Below are 16,027 nucleotides of genomic sequence, written 5' to 3'. Positions count from 1 at the left end.
ATGGTCCATGAATCACACCATGTGCCTGAGAGCATTGTCTAAACACTTTCTGAACTCTTGTCAGGCTTGGTGCTGTGACCACTTCCCTGAGGAGCCTGTTCCAGTGCTCAACCATCATCTGGGTGAAAACCTTTTTCCTGCTATCCAACCTAACCTGACTCCCCTGACTCAGTTCCATGACAGTTCTTTGAGTCCTGTCACTGGTCATGAGAGTGAAGAGATCAGCACCTGCCCCTCTGCCGCCCCTCATGAGGATGTTGAAGACCACAAAGAGGTCTGACCTCAGTCTCCTCTTCTCTAGGCTGTATTATTTGGTTTTACATTCTTGTGAATTTGGTTTACATGTACGTTTTATGTTCTTGTAACAAAGCTTAGTCATCAAATGACTCCACAAAACCCACTAGTACAGTACTCAGGTAGGTGTAATCCAGTTATTTATACATAATATCACTCACCCCATATTGGTAAGTCATCAATATACATCTGGTACCAATAGTGATTTTTGATAGCATACACAAATGCATCTCTTCTTCCTTTGTCCAAGTCAACTTCACAGTAAGTAGTCTGCATTACATCGTCTGCAAAAAATTAAAGCACAGTTAAAGATTTATTAGTGAGCTGGCTCAAAGCAAAGGCAAACCAAGCAAATGGAGGAATGGACACTGATGAAGCCTTCAAGCCCTCTTGGCTATCCTCAAGTAGGTAACAAAAAAGGACATTTAAAAAGGAACCATTAAAGCAATTACATGATTGTTTTCATAAATCTACTCTTCCACATGCAGAAGCTTCCCACAGATTGGATATGAAAAGGTTTCAAAGTATCCTTTTGCTACTTCATCCACACTAAATTAAGATCCATTAGCTCATGGGAGATTTACCCAGACAGATCATGAGACCTCTTCTACTTTAACAAGAGGTATGAAATTATTAACAAATACCTAAGACTTTGTACAATATTATCTATTTTAGTATAATAACTCTCACTATTTTGAAAATAAAATAAATCCACCTCTTTGAGTCAGAAAGCTATTCTTCCTCATCTACAATTCATAAGTCATTCTTTCAAATCTCAGATTCCTTCCCTAGTATTTCCTTCTCAAGTGAAAAAAAGACATGTTTACAATATTTCAGGCAGCAGCAGATTTAGGGACAAGTCCCCTCTCATGCACATCTTAGTAAAGTTTTCTTCACTCTGCAAATAGTGAAACAGTGAATGTAAAGAATTCCAGCTTCCCCTCAGCTCTTTTTGTCATCACTGGAATTGAGGACTCATTTCTGGTAGCTAAAATACCAAAGGACATCGTAGAAATAGTACAATCAAATCTGGATCTTGATTGTTACAAGTTACTCCAGGGCACATAGACAAAACCCCAGCAGCATCATTAGAAAAAACCTCATTCAATTCTCACAAAATACAGGCATGACATTACATATGGTATAGGATGTCACCCTCAGCCACACTACACAGGTACAGTTCCTCTCACCTCCCCCTAAAACAAGTGAATGAAGACAAGTGCTCCTTTCACCAGCCACTGGGAACGCTGAAGCTGTCATTTAGTTACAGGACAGGATTAGATGGTTAAGCTTAAATCCACTGTGTTAAATGATTAAATGAAAGAAGCTTAGAACAGCATTCAGTGGCTGGGGAACCTGATGTCTACTTCATTATAGCTTTATGAGATCAAAAGTTTTGCATATGTTAGAGAGTTCTTAGCAGGGTGTGTATCCAAGAGGAATGTGAAGTCCAAGGTATGTTTTGTGCTGTGTCTACATCAGGGATGCCAAAGAGGTAACATGTGCTATGTAATACAGCTTCAATAACGTCTTGTAGCTCATTAAGCAAATTTTTAAAAAGCATGAAAGCATGACTCATTAAAAAAGTGTGCTTAGCCAAATTTCAAATTTCCTATGAACGGAGATCAATGGGGTTTTATTCAAACACGTAAATCATATAAAACCTCATTATATCTGACCACCTCCTAGTACAACACTGAACATCATCCTGAACAGCTGCCATATATTCAGGAGGTGTTGCAGAAGGAAGTCTGGGCAAAGAGTTCTCCATTAGAAGTATGGTCATTTAGTAACACTTCTGAACAAGTGTAATATTCAAGTATGTTAAAAAATCCTTTTTCTCTTTAAATTAACCTTGTCTAAATGGCATTGTACGGCAATATCAAAAATTAATTTTCCAACTGAAGTCACTATGATACCAATGTTCAATACATTTAATAATTTACTAGGTCTCAGGTGTAACAGAGGATGTCAATCCAAATACTTGAATAAAGAACCTGACATATTAATTAAGGAGCATTATTACCCTAGATTTAGCTTGACAAGTAAATTAAGCCAGCTTAAAGTTATATTACAATGTATGTTAATAATTCATTACTTTATTCATACAGATATTTATACAGATTTGATGCCTGTGATAAAAGAACAACATAATTCATATTGTAACAGAAGGGAAATCCAGCTATCTTGTAAGATTGCAGGTATCCTTTCATATGACACATTTTTAAATACAAAAAGAAACACTAATTTATGGATTCTTGAATATATTGTGGTTTTGCCCCAGTAGTCAGCACTATGAGAATTCAAGTGCTAACTTCCACTCTCAGAAGAACACATTTTTTCAGAACCATAATTTTTTATTGTAGTTCAAAAATACAGGCAATGCCCAGAGATTCAACTGCCAGTTTTACTTACACAGTTCAGTATTTCAGCTAGTAACAGCCGCAGCCTAAATAATTCTTTGAATATGATGAACAACATGCAGCTCCATGCTTATTGCTGCACAGTCAAACCATGTCAAGAATGGAACTGTTTTTTATTGCAGAAGCTATTTTATTAGAACAATTCCACTTCACCTTTACTCACTCTAAAGGATAAAATCCTAGAAGTATAAAATCCAAATCTAATTTTATTTTGTAAACTCGTACAACACTCATTTAAAGAGAAAAAAAATGCCTGTAATTGTTAGTCTTGCCATAATCCCAAACACACATAAGGAAAAGCATGGTTACCTGTTAACTCAGAACTCAGATACGATTCACACATTTATGAAGAAAATCTGTACAAGTTTATTATTGAATGGGACTTGAGCAGCTCTTAATTTACTTCAGCTGCAGATTTTAGATACTCAACACTCCTTGAAGCAATATCTTAAGAATAAGACCCTGTGAATCTATTGGTACCAAAACATAAGCATCTAGCCATTTAAAAAAACCAAAAGAACAAAAAACAACTGAAAAACCCAACCCACAAAAACACCAACAGCTCTGTTTCTGTTTAATTGCAGCAACATTTGGACCACTGGTGGTGCAGAGATCAGAGTATGTATCAATCACACTGAGATAAAGCTTATCCATTACAAAGAAAAATATTTTAATTTCATTGATATTATCTAGTTACAATTATTTTTAAAAAAAAGTGAACACAGCTTCAGCAAAGAACAAGGTCTACCATTAAAGAGTCGCCAAAAAACTGAGTTACCATCACATTTTTACAACCAAACTGGAAAAGAATTCTTTATACAAATGCTAAATTTTAAGGGCTGATCTATGAAATCTAAATTTTCCAACATACACTGGATATAAGTTGTACTGGTTTTATGACAGCTTTTAAGCCTGTAAAAAAAAAAAATTAATCAATCTCACACCACAACCTTCTACTCTATTTTTTTACTTCAAAAACCTGCATATCAAAGTAATTTAGATTTCACAAATTTTACATAATTTCATTAAATAACTACTAATAACTACTGTTACAATTAATTTATACTTGTTACTCTGAAATTTGAAAAAAAAAGAAAATTTTAATACTTTTAACGGCAGATTAGAGATGGTAAAACAGAGTTGACTCCTATTCAGATTTCACTTCATGGACCAATGCTAGAAATGCAGAAGCTGCTGGATGCCAGCTAACAGCAAACAGATTATGGTCTTCATCATTTATCCAGAGGACACAGATTGTAAGGGAAAAAAGCTAGAAGTGCACATGTACAGCTTCACAGATCACGTACACACACTTGGTAATCAACCAGCTACCAAGTACCATCTGCTTTATAGAAAACATCTGAACATCTGACCTGCAGCCACTTTGGTTGGGAGTTAAATTCACTGCAGGTCCAATACAGATTATTAATCTATACTGAGAACCAAGGTGTTAATAATTAAATTTTTTTAAAATTCCGTGAATGGGATACATCATAGAAGTAAACATTAACTCACAAACCTAGTCTTTTCAATTTGGTGTTGCACCTAGAGAGTACACTTATCACAGGAATAAAACAATCTCTTTGTAAAGTTGGGGCAACTAAAGGAAAGAAAAATTTCACATCAAACTGGCTGCAAAAACAAATATTTATCATATTCTGATAATAGAAATTTTATTGTGTTGAACTCCTGCCAGTTTTCTTCTCTGTTCTTTCCACTTTGTGTTTCTGAGCATATTCTATGAGGTTTGACAGCAAAACTATTTCTCCTATATTGAGTAAAATTTTCAGCATGCTACAAGGTGTTACAAACCAGTAATGGGACTAATTTCCAGTGTTTCTGCAGGTAGTGTTCCTTTATTAAAAGGAAAGATTCAACCCCCAACTCCTTTAATGTGGAGATGCTATCCTCTGTGCAACTTTAAAAATTATAAAGAATTTATGGTATTAATGAATTTTCTAAAAATCTTTTATTCCACTTAATCTTATATTCCACTTTTGTTATTCTACTGATAACAAAAACATCATCAAGTCTCTTATTTTGCAGATGTCCTCTTTTGGATAAAACTTTTACAACTTACAGAAACTAAATCCCGTCTGATTGTAAATGCTCAGACAAGAAATAATATGCTTAAGTTCTCCATCCAGCTAAGCACTAGTGATGTAATGAAGTGCAGTGTTCTAGGAAAAAAAGATACATATACACAGAAACACAAATTGAATGAAATTTATAAATGTTAAAATTCAACAGAGACAAAAAGAATCTGTTATTATTTGAAGCTCTGCAACTACCAGTTACAGATATCTGAAAGGACACACACAGAGAAATTATGTCCCTAATACCAAGATATGTATTTGCAAAAGAGGTTAAATGTCTTCTCTGAAACAGTATGGAAAGATGGAGAGGGCAGGAAACAACAGGAAAATAAACAGACCAGTTTCATCCTGACTGGCATATGATGAGTTAGGGCCAATGTTATAAATGTGTTTGTCAAAGGCATTTTAAACTAGACAGTGACCAGAAGGATACAATAATCAACTTTGTGTTAAGGTACAACTTTGAGATGTTGAGCCCTTGCTACTCCTTTGAAATTGCAGAGAATCTGCAAGTACTCAATATCAGAGGAAAAATGACATCTTCAGAATTAATAATTCCAGAATATTAATTCCAGCAAATATTTAAACATTCAAATGCAAAAAAGCTTAGTTGTACTTTCTAAAATGTAATCAGTTACTTCAGAAGCACGTATCTGCTGCAAGCATTTTCCTTCTAAGGCACATAGATGAAACCTTCACTGCAAACTCAAAGCCAATCGTAGTAGACAACCTTGCAGGGTACAAGATACACTCGGTTGCTAGCAGCAACAAATTTTCAGTTCTTCTAGTTAAAAAACCTAAGTTTTAAGGGTTCATGTATATTTTTAAGTGACTAAAGGCACTGTGGCACTGTGAATTGCTTACCTTTAAATTTGATGTCGAGACCACTAAATTCCAATTCAACTCCTTGAAGTGCTTCCCCTAGGGTTTCATGGTAATGGCTGATGCTTTTTTTTGATCCCACGCAGAAGGGAAGAGAGAAGTATTTGTATGTTTCTTGGCGATTGTGGTAGGGCCCTACAGTATTCATCCATAAAACAACTTCCTCTTTATCTTGGTACTGAAAGATAAAGTTATTGAGTTAGATGAGAATCTGAGCAGAATAAAAATGTTCAAGAAGCTCTCATTCATGTTAACTAGCAGAGCAGGATTGTCGAATCACAGGCAACAGTTACATATAAAGACAATTGAGTATTTTTGTCTTTTGGATGAGAGGGATTCTAGGTAAGATTTTCAGCCTGCTTTTTAACAAAAAAAAAAGCTTAGTTGATTATATAGTTTCTTAGAGCCTATCACTGAAGTATCAAATGAGGCGGGTTCATACAAATTTAAGAGAGAAGCAGAAGATGTAGAGAGCAGAAATGGAGAAAAGCAGAAGTCTCAAAAATAAATAAGCTTTTACAAATTTTGTGGAAACACATCAGTTCAAAGCAAAATTCTGCTTATCTCCACTGAGAAAAAGGAAATATCAAATTAATGTCTCGTTATGCAAGATCTCAGCAAAGAAATTAGGTAATCTACCCACGGTGACATGTATACTGTATTTTCCTAAAATGCAGCTTCCATTCATTTTACTAATGGTATAAATTGCATTCAAAATTCCCAGAAGACCGCAATGCCTCACAGGAGGCACTAAAATTAAACTGTTGCATACCTACAGTAGCCAAGAGGCAAAGAAGTCAGAGAGAAGAACTGTATTTTGATGCATTTCCAACATTCTCACAGTGAAAAAAACAGAACAGCAAGCAGTCTGGTGGCTGCCATGAAATTCTTTCTGGGAACATTCACTCTTCACTTTCCATAGCTACTCTTAGCCAGAAAAATTTATTCCTTGTCTAGGAGCCAGTAATTTTTTTCAAGCCCTTATTACTTCTGAACAAGAAAAAAAGTATTTAAAGCCATTAATCTATCAATATTCAAATACTGCATGAATTCAGGAGAATTAAGTGATCTCAAATAATTACTTGCACTATATCTCTGTGCATCTGGATAAGGTATCAGATTTGCTGATAACTACACAAAGTCTCTCAGCCAACACAACTTCTTCACCTACTATAACTTCAACAGAATAGGAGGAACAGTGATATAACTTTTAAGGTAAAACCCCTAATTATAACTATATATACATGAAAGCACAACCACCATATAGGTTCTGATTTTTTTTAGGTACAGAAAAATAAAGTGCTATTTTAAGATGAAACCACAGACACAGAACACATTGGAGAAGCAAAGAAAGTCAAATGTTAATTAGCCGTAACTATTTCATAGTGCACAACTGGAATACTGAATACAGTTATGCATCTCCCTTTTTAACAAATGAACAAAGGTTCTTCAACTCCATTTATTCTGAATAACCACAGCTGTGCCAAGAGGTTAACTCAGAAATAATTAGGTACATGTGGAATGCAATAAATTCTTCAGATGAGGTGTTTAAAAGTTTAACTCAAGGATTTAAACAAACATGCTTTGGAAAATAATTTAATCCCTTTAAACTAACATATTATCTCTATTACAAGTCTCATCTTTTTTGTTTACAAAGATGTACAAGGGTCATTCCACCCTCTTATGTGAGTGATTTCCAACAAGAAACTTAAAATCTTACCTATTTCATTCTGAGCTGCAGCAGAGACCAAACACTTATCAGTTTCACAAACCTGCCCACTTGCAGAGCACACAGGTCAGAACATTTCTGACAGACAAAGAATGTCAAAGAAGGATCAAAGAAAGAGTAAACAACACAGGAAGAGAAAGTAGACATTCATCCTGTCTTCCAGCAACCAGAAAGGTTATACCAGTGCAGCACAGTTATCCAAAGAAAGTTGGGAAAGAAAGAAAAAAAGAAAGAAAAATCACAGTTCCAACTCCCTCAGCCACAGCAGCAGATAGTGGAATCTGCACTTCGAATCGCCCTCTAGCTCTTGCCAAGGTAGCACGGGACAAATTGGTCCATATCTTTTCCTAGACCGTTATGTCTAGCATGTCTTCTGTTTCTTCCTCTAACAGCTGCAGAACATATTTCCAGCCCTTCCTCAAAATGGTCTTAACTTGTCAAGAGCCCACTTTAGCACTACTCCTTGCAGTGAACAGCTTACATGTGAGCTCAGCTATGTCTCTGTTCAACCTTCAGTAATAGAATATGACAACATCCTTAGGTCTGTGAGTTCTTCTTTGACAGTGCCTGAATAAAGAAAGCATTGACCACTGCTATACTTAGCTGCTTGTTTCTGACCTGCTTCACACAGAGCTGGGATCTCTGCATTTTTGGAACTATAACAGAAGTGACAGAAGTGGCAGAAACCAACAGAATAAGAACATACTAGTCAAAATCTTGCTACATTTTCTGATCTAATAATGTAACTACACTGTAATTACAATATCTGCAGTAACAAAATTGGTCTTTGCTTGTCTCTTATGTGCATGGTGTTTAGCCCTCCTTCAGGGCTTACAAGTTTTTCCCACAATGACTCCAAGATGGACCAGCCTGCTCCGGAGAGAAAAGGGACCAAACCAAACATAAGCAAAGAATTCAGTCTGCATTTATTACTTCCTCCTTCCTCACAATGCCCCCCCCCCCAGAACAGGACAAGGGAAATCTGTCCAGGACTGCTACATAAACAAACACAGCCCCTCAGCCAGCCCAGGTTACACCTCGCTCTAAGCAGTCCTTAGTCACAGAAATTTGCAGTCCATCAGGTGCTCCCAGTGGCCTCCCCAAATCAATGGGGCTGTTGTAAGTAAACCAGCTTAAGCAACTTCAGCCTAAATTTGGGGTGGTGTCTAGTAAAAACTCAAGCAGATTGTCTTCTCCCTAAATTTTTGGGGGTTTGCTCGTTCTCAATTATAAAGATGAGCTTTCACATTTAAACACATTTCCCTGTCATGACATGTCTCATCCTTATATTCTTAGCCTAGTGGTAGGGTACTTTGGTGGCAAGAACACAGTGCTATTAAAGAGTTCGAGTTTGTGGTGTCTTGGGTTTTTTGGTTGTTTGGGTTTATTTTTCATTATTTCCTTCATAATATCAAAACATCTACAACAAATAACAGTGCCAACATGAAGGAAAACTCTTATTTAGGCAAGACAAAGAACTAGAGTATCTTGTAGGACTTCACTGTCACCTCTATATGAAGACTTCTAGGTTGAGAGAAGGCTTACATAGAACACACCTTTCAGCAAAAGGTCACACTACAAGAGAGAGAACATAAAATAAGTCGAGATGAACATAGTAAATGACAAGACAAAGAAGGTCAACAAACAAGATGCTGCAATCTGTACTGCTGTATAACTCAGCAAGCTCTTCTGGTTTCGGTTCATATAAAAGGATAATATACAGCATATAGCTCAGAGATCCTAATTATATTCATAGACACAAGCATTTAACAACTTGGTCATAGCGCCACAATTCACAGAGTTCACCACTTCCACGTATGAGAGAAGACTACAAAACACAATTTTATTTACATTTCACTCACAGTAATTTATGAAAAAATGTAGTACTCGTTCTGTAAGCTTTTCATATTTTTCTGCACTAAGCTTAGTATCAGCTCAGTACTTTCAGTAACTATATGGAATATATAATGATCTCTTTATAGAGGCAGCCTGAAAAGTCTCAGCAGCAACACAAGTTACCTACTATATAGCTGTTACAATCTGATTAAGGGGAGATAAACCTTCAGAAACTTTTTTCTGTAATTGCCAACCAGGTGGTGAAGGACTAACCTGTACCTCAAGTGCAACTACGTATCAGCTACAACCCTCATCACAGCTGGGGACATCTGCTCCAAAGCAGCACAATATGGTCACGCTGCCTGACCAGAGTGCTGGGCTGCAGAGATGTTGTGCATGTGCAAGCTAAAATCACGTCCAACCCATCTGTAGTGCTGCCTTGTTTCCTGAATAGATGGGTCTACTCTCGTCCCCAGCAGAACACTGAACTTGTATAAAGCTTGTGCTGTCTGATCTGGCCAAGTGTGGATCTCTTCCATGCAATACAACTACTGAAAAATTGGGGGTATGCACCACTTTGAGGCTTAACACAATTTCCATGTATCTATATGGTTTAAAAACTATTCCACCGTAGCAATACTGAAACTGCCTTCAGCATAGTACATACATCTTCCTTTTCTGTTACCCAATAGGGCACTCATGATGTGGAAAGCAATTTTATGTTCTCTTTGCACAACTGTAGAAATTAGCATGGTAACTCTAGAAATAAACTATTTATTCTACAAAACAATTAAGGCTAGATTAAAGGTTGCAGACAAGGATATGAGACTGTCAAGTTGTCGATGTTCTTTAAACCATGAAAGCACTTTGCAAAAAAAGATGGAGACAGGGAGAGGATTACAACTGCCAAATCTTATGTGATGATTCAGCAAAATAAATTCAAATCAAGACAGTTTCTTTCAGAAAGTATGCTATTTTATTCCTTTTCTCAAATTGAAGTTTGGAATGAGGCTTTCCAGAATGTACAACTTTCAGGGAGAAAAAAAAAGGACCAACATTATCTGTTACTGGCAGAGCAAAGCTTTAAAAGTAGGACAGGAAATACAAGGGGTAGCAAGCAAGACTCAACTGGTGAGTAACATCCCAGGCTTCTAGCCCCCAGATACTCTATCGAGCACTCTCATAGTACTCAATGCTTGCAGCTTACATCCATAGCCTATTAAACTGTGGATTTCGGCCTCATGCTCTCCTTTGGACAAAGTAGGTTATTTCTAGTAACACTTCTTCGTTTCTCTCTGAATTGTAGGCCTCACCAAAATGAGGGTAGAACTGTACCAGCAGCACAGTCTGAACTACTGTACAAGCAGTACTTTTACTGTTACACTTCCTAGATGCACAAGATTGCTCAGGCACACCACGTCCCGATTCCACAACATTTATTTCACCTCTTCAAAATGGAAATGGGAGAACTTCAAAAAGGAATCAGGCTGCTCATCTGCACACAACTTCATATGCAAATAAGTGTTTTGCGTGCGCTGAAATATTTTCCACAGTAGTTCTCTAACTGACAATTCTCAGATACTATACAAAGTTCCTAATTTTATATATTAATTTTAAACAAGCCTTACAGGCTCAGAGCTTTAATATACTTCACTGAGGTGTAGGTCAAACAAAAATGTTTTTCTCAAACATAATAAATTAGGAATTTTGCTACACAGTATAGGCTGGGGTCTGTTTATTTTTCAATGTTTGTCATGTGTTTCCATGCTTACAAGAGCACTGACAATTAAACTGAAGCAACATTAAAATTTAAATGCTACCTACTCCTTAGACCACCCCCCGCAACAAAACCCTCAGGATATTTCAGAATGCTTTTATGGTTTGTCTGTTTCATCATCAACTCCACCAAGTTTAGCAAGAGAAGATGTGAAAGCAAACCAGGCAGGAGCCCACCAGCCCGGTTTCTGCAGGATCAGCATACATTGGGATAAGACCACCAGTACCCCATTGATACTATCACTTCCACAAATAAAAGGACAACTGTCAAAAAATGGTGCAATACAGGCAATGAGCAAGTGCATAACATGCTCTGAAGCATGACCATAAGTTAAAGTATCAGCAGACAAGTTTTCAGTTAGTTTCTGATATATTGCTCTGTTGTGGTCTGAAGTTACACTACTGTACTGCCTTTTGACAATAGAGATTTTAAATTCTGTGTGAAACCCCAATTTCTCTTCACTTACTACTGTTTTTAAATACCCATTAAATACTCACTTATCTTATAACTGTATTTACACTGTTCTTCCTCCAAAGAAATGCAGAAGTGATTTTTAAAGAGTAATTCAAATTTAAGATAAAGGATTTAGCTCTTGGTTCAATGACACTATCCATACCTGCCACCTCCAGAAACAACAGTACTTATAGACCTAGAGCTTTGTGCAGAGTCCTCTCACAATTACCTTTTACAATATTTGCTTAGAAGTCCCACAATTATTAAATAAAGGACACATATAAAACATTAACAGCCAATTTTCATTAATACAAAAATACATATTAGAGCATACATTTGTATTATTTTACAAATATTGTACACTATTACATACTGTAGCAGCAGCAACCACATTAAAAATATTAACCTGCTAACGCAGGGCATTAAACACCTAAGACGGCGCTTCTGTATGCCCAGCAGGCTCAGTGCTGATAAGGCCCTGCACATCAGCAGCTAAAAGTAAACTGTGGCAAGATGCACCGACACACCTTCACCAGACAGACCAAGCGCCTGCGCACAAGAAGCCACACACTGGAGAGTTAATAAGGAAATGGCAGCACATGTGGATGTGTATTCCCACAATAGGTCTCCAGTCCTAAAGTTAGTGAAAATTTGCACTTTGAGGTTACCAAATCCTAAATTTCCCCTCCACTCCTCCAGAAGTGAGCAGAGCCTCCAAAATGTAATAAAGCATTTTGATTATAGAAAAATTAATCTTCCAACTATAATCATATTTAAAACTGAAATTCATTAAAATGCAGTATTTAAGATATATTTCCTTCAGGTTCTTAATCTCAAAATCAGCATACTACTACAAAACTCTGTTCATGTTTCATTCATGCTGCTAATGCTTCCACCCCAATCTCCCATAGAACATTAAAGTATCAAAATATCTAAGCAAGGAGACAGCCTTCTAAAAAAGGTAACTGTCTTTCTACATCAACTATTCCTAACCTATCACATGACATTAATAAACTGGTCACTATACAAACAAGAATACTAAACCAAAAGACAGTTATCATCTTGCATATTTGAGTAATTTAGATGAAAAAAAGAGACAAGCCCTTAAAAGAAATTTGTGATTTCCATTGGTAATTGTTTAGGTAATTATTCAGAAGACTTTAGAACCATCAGAAATCACTTTTGAAAGGAGACTTCAAAACCAAATAAATTCAATGACAGCGTTATGATTTCTTGTTCCCCCAGAAGATTACCAATATTAATAATGAATAATCCCTCAAGTAAACCAGACTTTAAAATAAACACAGTACTATACTGAAAACCATCTCACCTCAGCAGAAAACTAACTCTAAAACACAGTCTCAGCAACAAAACTGGGACCTAAGCTTGTTCAAAGAATATCTGCTCCTTGAAAGCACTCAATATGAACTTAACTTTTCTGTCATTAACTGGAGCATTGATAAATCCCTTTCCCTTTAAAAAAAATAAAGACAATCGTACAGTTTTCAATCCCTCAAAAATGCACAGAATGAGGCAACTAATTAACTACTGCTTATACAAAAACTATCAATACCGTTAATCTGTTTTATTAAGAACACTTAGTAAGCGTACCGCAGCACATCTAGAGAAAGCTGTGTTAAGAAATTGAGCAAGTGCTCGCCAGCCAGGCTGCTCAGAGCACTGAAAGTCCTGACAGCCAGACAGACACTGTTTAATCACAGCCACACTCTTAACACACTCCATTTGGAACAAACGAGGATGGTTTTTGGCAAAGTCTCGTTCCAAAATCATGTCTCAGCTCATCACAGAGACTTCTACCCTCCCACACCGAAAGCCATGGGAAACAACACTGATGTAAAACCAGAAGCTGATGAAGCCCTTCCTAGACATTCTTTTCGGGTTATACTGCAAGCACTTTAACAAAAACTATCCTCACCCCAATAGGTGAGCGCTCAAGTCAGCAGTATCGTATCACCCATTTTCCTGAGGGGTCCATGTCAGTGTCCCCGTCCTGCCCTCGCTTCCCAGCCCATTCCCAGCTATCCCTCCCCCTCCCAAGGCGAGCTGTCCCCCGCAACGTGTTCCCTGTCACAGCGGGGCTGTGCTCTGTAGCGAGAACAAACATCCTCCCGGGAGGAGCAAACAGCGCTCTCCAAACAAAGCCCGCGTACCTGCCGGGGTGTTTATCTCTCCCGGAAAAGGTGGGACACCGCGCCCGGCCGCACAAGGATGTGCAAACCGGATCAGACCCCGGTGGCCCTGTCCCGAGCGCCCGTTCACGCGAACCGGCGAGCGGGGCCCGACCCCGCGCAACCCCAACCGCCCGAGCGGCGCAGGGGGCGAAGAGGGAGCCCTACGGGGCGGGACCCGCCCGCTCCTCCCGCGGCCGCGGCCCGTCGCCCCCCATCCCGCCCGCCGAGCCGCGCCGCCCGGGCGGTGGGGCCGCGGCCCGAGCGCCGCTCTTGGGGAAGCCGGGCGCCGCCTCACCGTGTGCTCGTGCTCGTCGGCGCGGGCGCGCAGCGGCAGGAGCGGCAGGAGCAGCAAGAGCAGCCCCGGCGCCGCCATCTCGGGCCTCGGCGTCCCCAGCAGGCCCCGCCGCGGCACCGGCCCGCGCCCGCCGACGACGACACTTCCGCCCCGCCCGCCACGTCACCCGCCCGCCCGCCGGAACCGCGGGGGCGCTACGGGAGCCCGGGAGCGCCGAGCGCTGCGGCCGCCGCCGGGGAGGGGCCGCGGGCGGGCACAGAGCGGGCTGGGCGGGGCCCGGAGCACCGCCCACCGTGGGCGGCACGGGTACTGCGGCCTCCAGCGTGAGCGCAGTTTGTTCTTGGCCGGTTTAATTACGCCTGATAAAATCGTGACATTTTAATCTACAGTTATTTGGGAACATCGCGGCGCAGGGCTGTGTGCGAGTACCCACTGGAGCACAAGTCCTGTGAGGAGCGGCTGGGGTTGCTGGGGTTGTGTAGCCTGGAGGAGGCTCAGGGGAGACCTTATCGCTGTTAAAATACCTGAAAGGAGGCTGTAGCCAGGTGGGTGTCGTGCTCTTCTCCCAGGCAACCAGCGACTGGACGAGAGGACATGGGCTCAAGCGGCACCGGGGAGGTTTAGGTTGGACATTAGGAAGAATTTCTTCACGGGAAGGGTGATTAGACATTGGAATGGGCTGCCCAGGGTCACCGGTGGTGGAGTCACCGTCCCTGAAGGTGTTTTAAGGAGAGACTCAACCTGCTTAGTGCCGTGCTCTAGTTGACAGGGTGGTGTTCGGTCGTAGGTTGGACTCTCACAGGTCTTTTCCAACCTAATTGATTCTGTATCATACGGGATCCCACCCTCCACACCCCTCGCACAAGCTGCATGAGCTGCAGGGGCCGAGGGTGGACACTGAGGCGACACAGCCACACCCGGGCCTCGCCTAAGGGAGGGTTTCCATCAGCGCTGGCTAAGATGAAGCCTGCAAACCTGCCTGTGTACTTGGAACTCCCTCAAGCTGCAAGTCCGACGTAAAAAAACCCCAAACAAATCCCCCAATCCAAACTTGGAACTCCCTCAAGCTGCAAGTCCGACGTAAAAAAACCCCAAACAAACCCCCCAATCCAAAAAGCTCATGGTATTAAGGATTAATTCATCAGACAACTTTTAAACTGAAAATACAGTAAAAAAATTTACATACAGTAAAAAAATTTACATACAGTAAAAAAATTCAGAGGCTATCCGATATAATATTAAAAAAAAAGGTGGGCTACACCATCTTCTCAAATATTGCACAAGCCAACAAATAGACAACGAGGGACGCAAGCAGAAGGCAGGAACTGCTCTGTGCTGGTACCTGCCATCCATGCTTTGTAGGAATGATGCAAAAACAGATTTTCTTGTTTACCACTACCATCATACTTACATTAAAAGCTTTTTTCCTTGTGGTGTTACACAGTCTACCAACCCGAACATATTTCGCAAGATGCGTTTATATAAAGCCTTTTCCAGATAGAGCATCTACCATGTCCTGCCTATCTTGGTAGAAGGTCCCTGCAGAGAGAAATACTTGCCAAAACCTATGCAAAAGCCCTGCTTATATTACACACACACACACACACACACACAAAGAAAACCTAGACAGCTTTGGTAACACCATATGTTTCTTTCTAGTCATTGCATCTCAGTCCAAAACAGAGTAGCTTACCCTTGGGAGACAGAGAGAAGAGGCTTCAGCATCTTCAGTTTATTCAGTACTTAAGCCTCAGTCAGCAACAGGGCCAGCCAGAGCGATCTGCTGCAGCAGGGTTTTCAAGGCTTGTTATACAAAGAGCAAACACTTTCCCTGGGCCAGCAGCTGCCAGGTGAGTTTGGTGGATTGGTTGATGCCCCCACAGCTGGCCAGGCCACTTAACTTTTACCAGCAATTTTATTATCTGTTCAGTCCTTGAACTCTACTGGCTGTCAGAAACACTCTTCATTTCCTCCCTCCCAAGCATGTTCTTGAGTAACCAACAACCTGGTTGCACGCAGTTTTCTTCTCTGGTCTCTTCTGAGCTTCAGT

General features: G+C 39.9%; 1 protein-coding gene across 3 annotated transcripts in view; it reads right to left on the bottom strand.

The window, feature by feature from the left end:
* The window catches only part of TM9SF3 (transmembrane 9 superfamily member 3), a 44,773-nt gene extending 30,681 nt beyond the window's left edge, over window positions 1–14,092 (bottom strand). Inside the window, exons 1-3 of one of the 3 annotated variants that reach the window (XM_027700055.1) lie at window positions 13,978–14,092; window positions 5,678–5,873; window positions 456–578 (exon numbers count right to left, since the gene is read on the bottom strand). In XM_027700055.1, coding sequence (XP_027555856.1) covers window positions 456–578; window positions 5,678–5,873; window positions 13,978–14,055 — 397 coding nt within the window. In that variant the 5' untranslated portion in view covers window positions 14,056–14,092. Of the gene's footprint in view, window positions 1–455; window positions 579–5,677; window positions 5,874–7,415; window positions 7,647–13,661; window positions 13,776–13,977 lie in introns of those variants that run through there. The other 2 variants (XM_027700056.1, XM_027700057.1) reach the window with 2 other exon arrangements.
* Window positions 14,093–16,027: the final 1,935 nt, after the last annotated feature.

This window comes from Neopelma chrysocephalum, unplaced genomic scaffold, assembly GCF_003984885.1.
Source record: "Neopelma chrysocephalum unplaced genomic scaffold, ASM398488v2 Primary Assembly neopelma1_143, whole genome shotgun sequence".
Lineage (NCBI taxonomy): Eukaryota > Metazoa > Chordata > Aves > Passeriformes > Pipridae > Neopelma > Neopelma chrysocephalum.
This window is presented reverse-complemented; position numbering and strand designations above follow the sequence as displayed.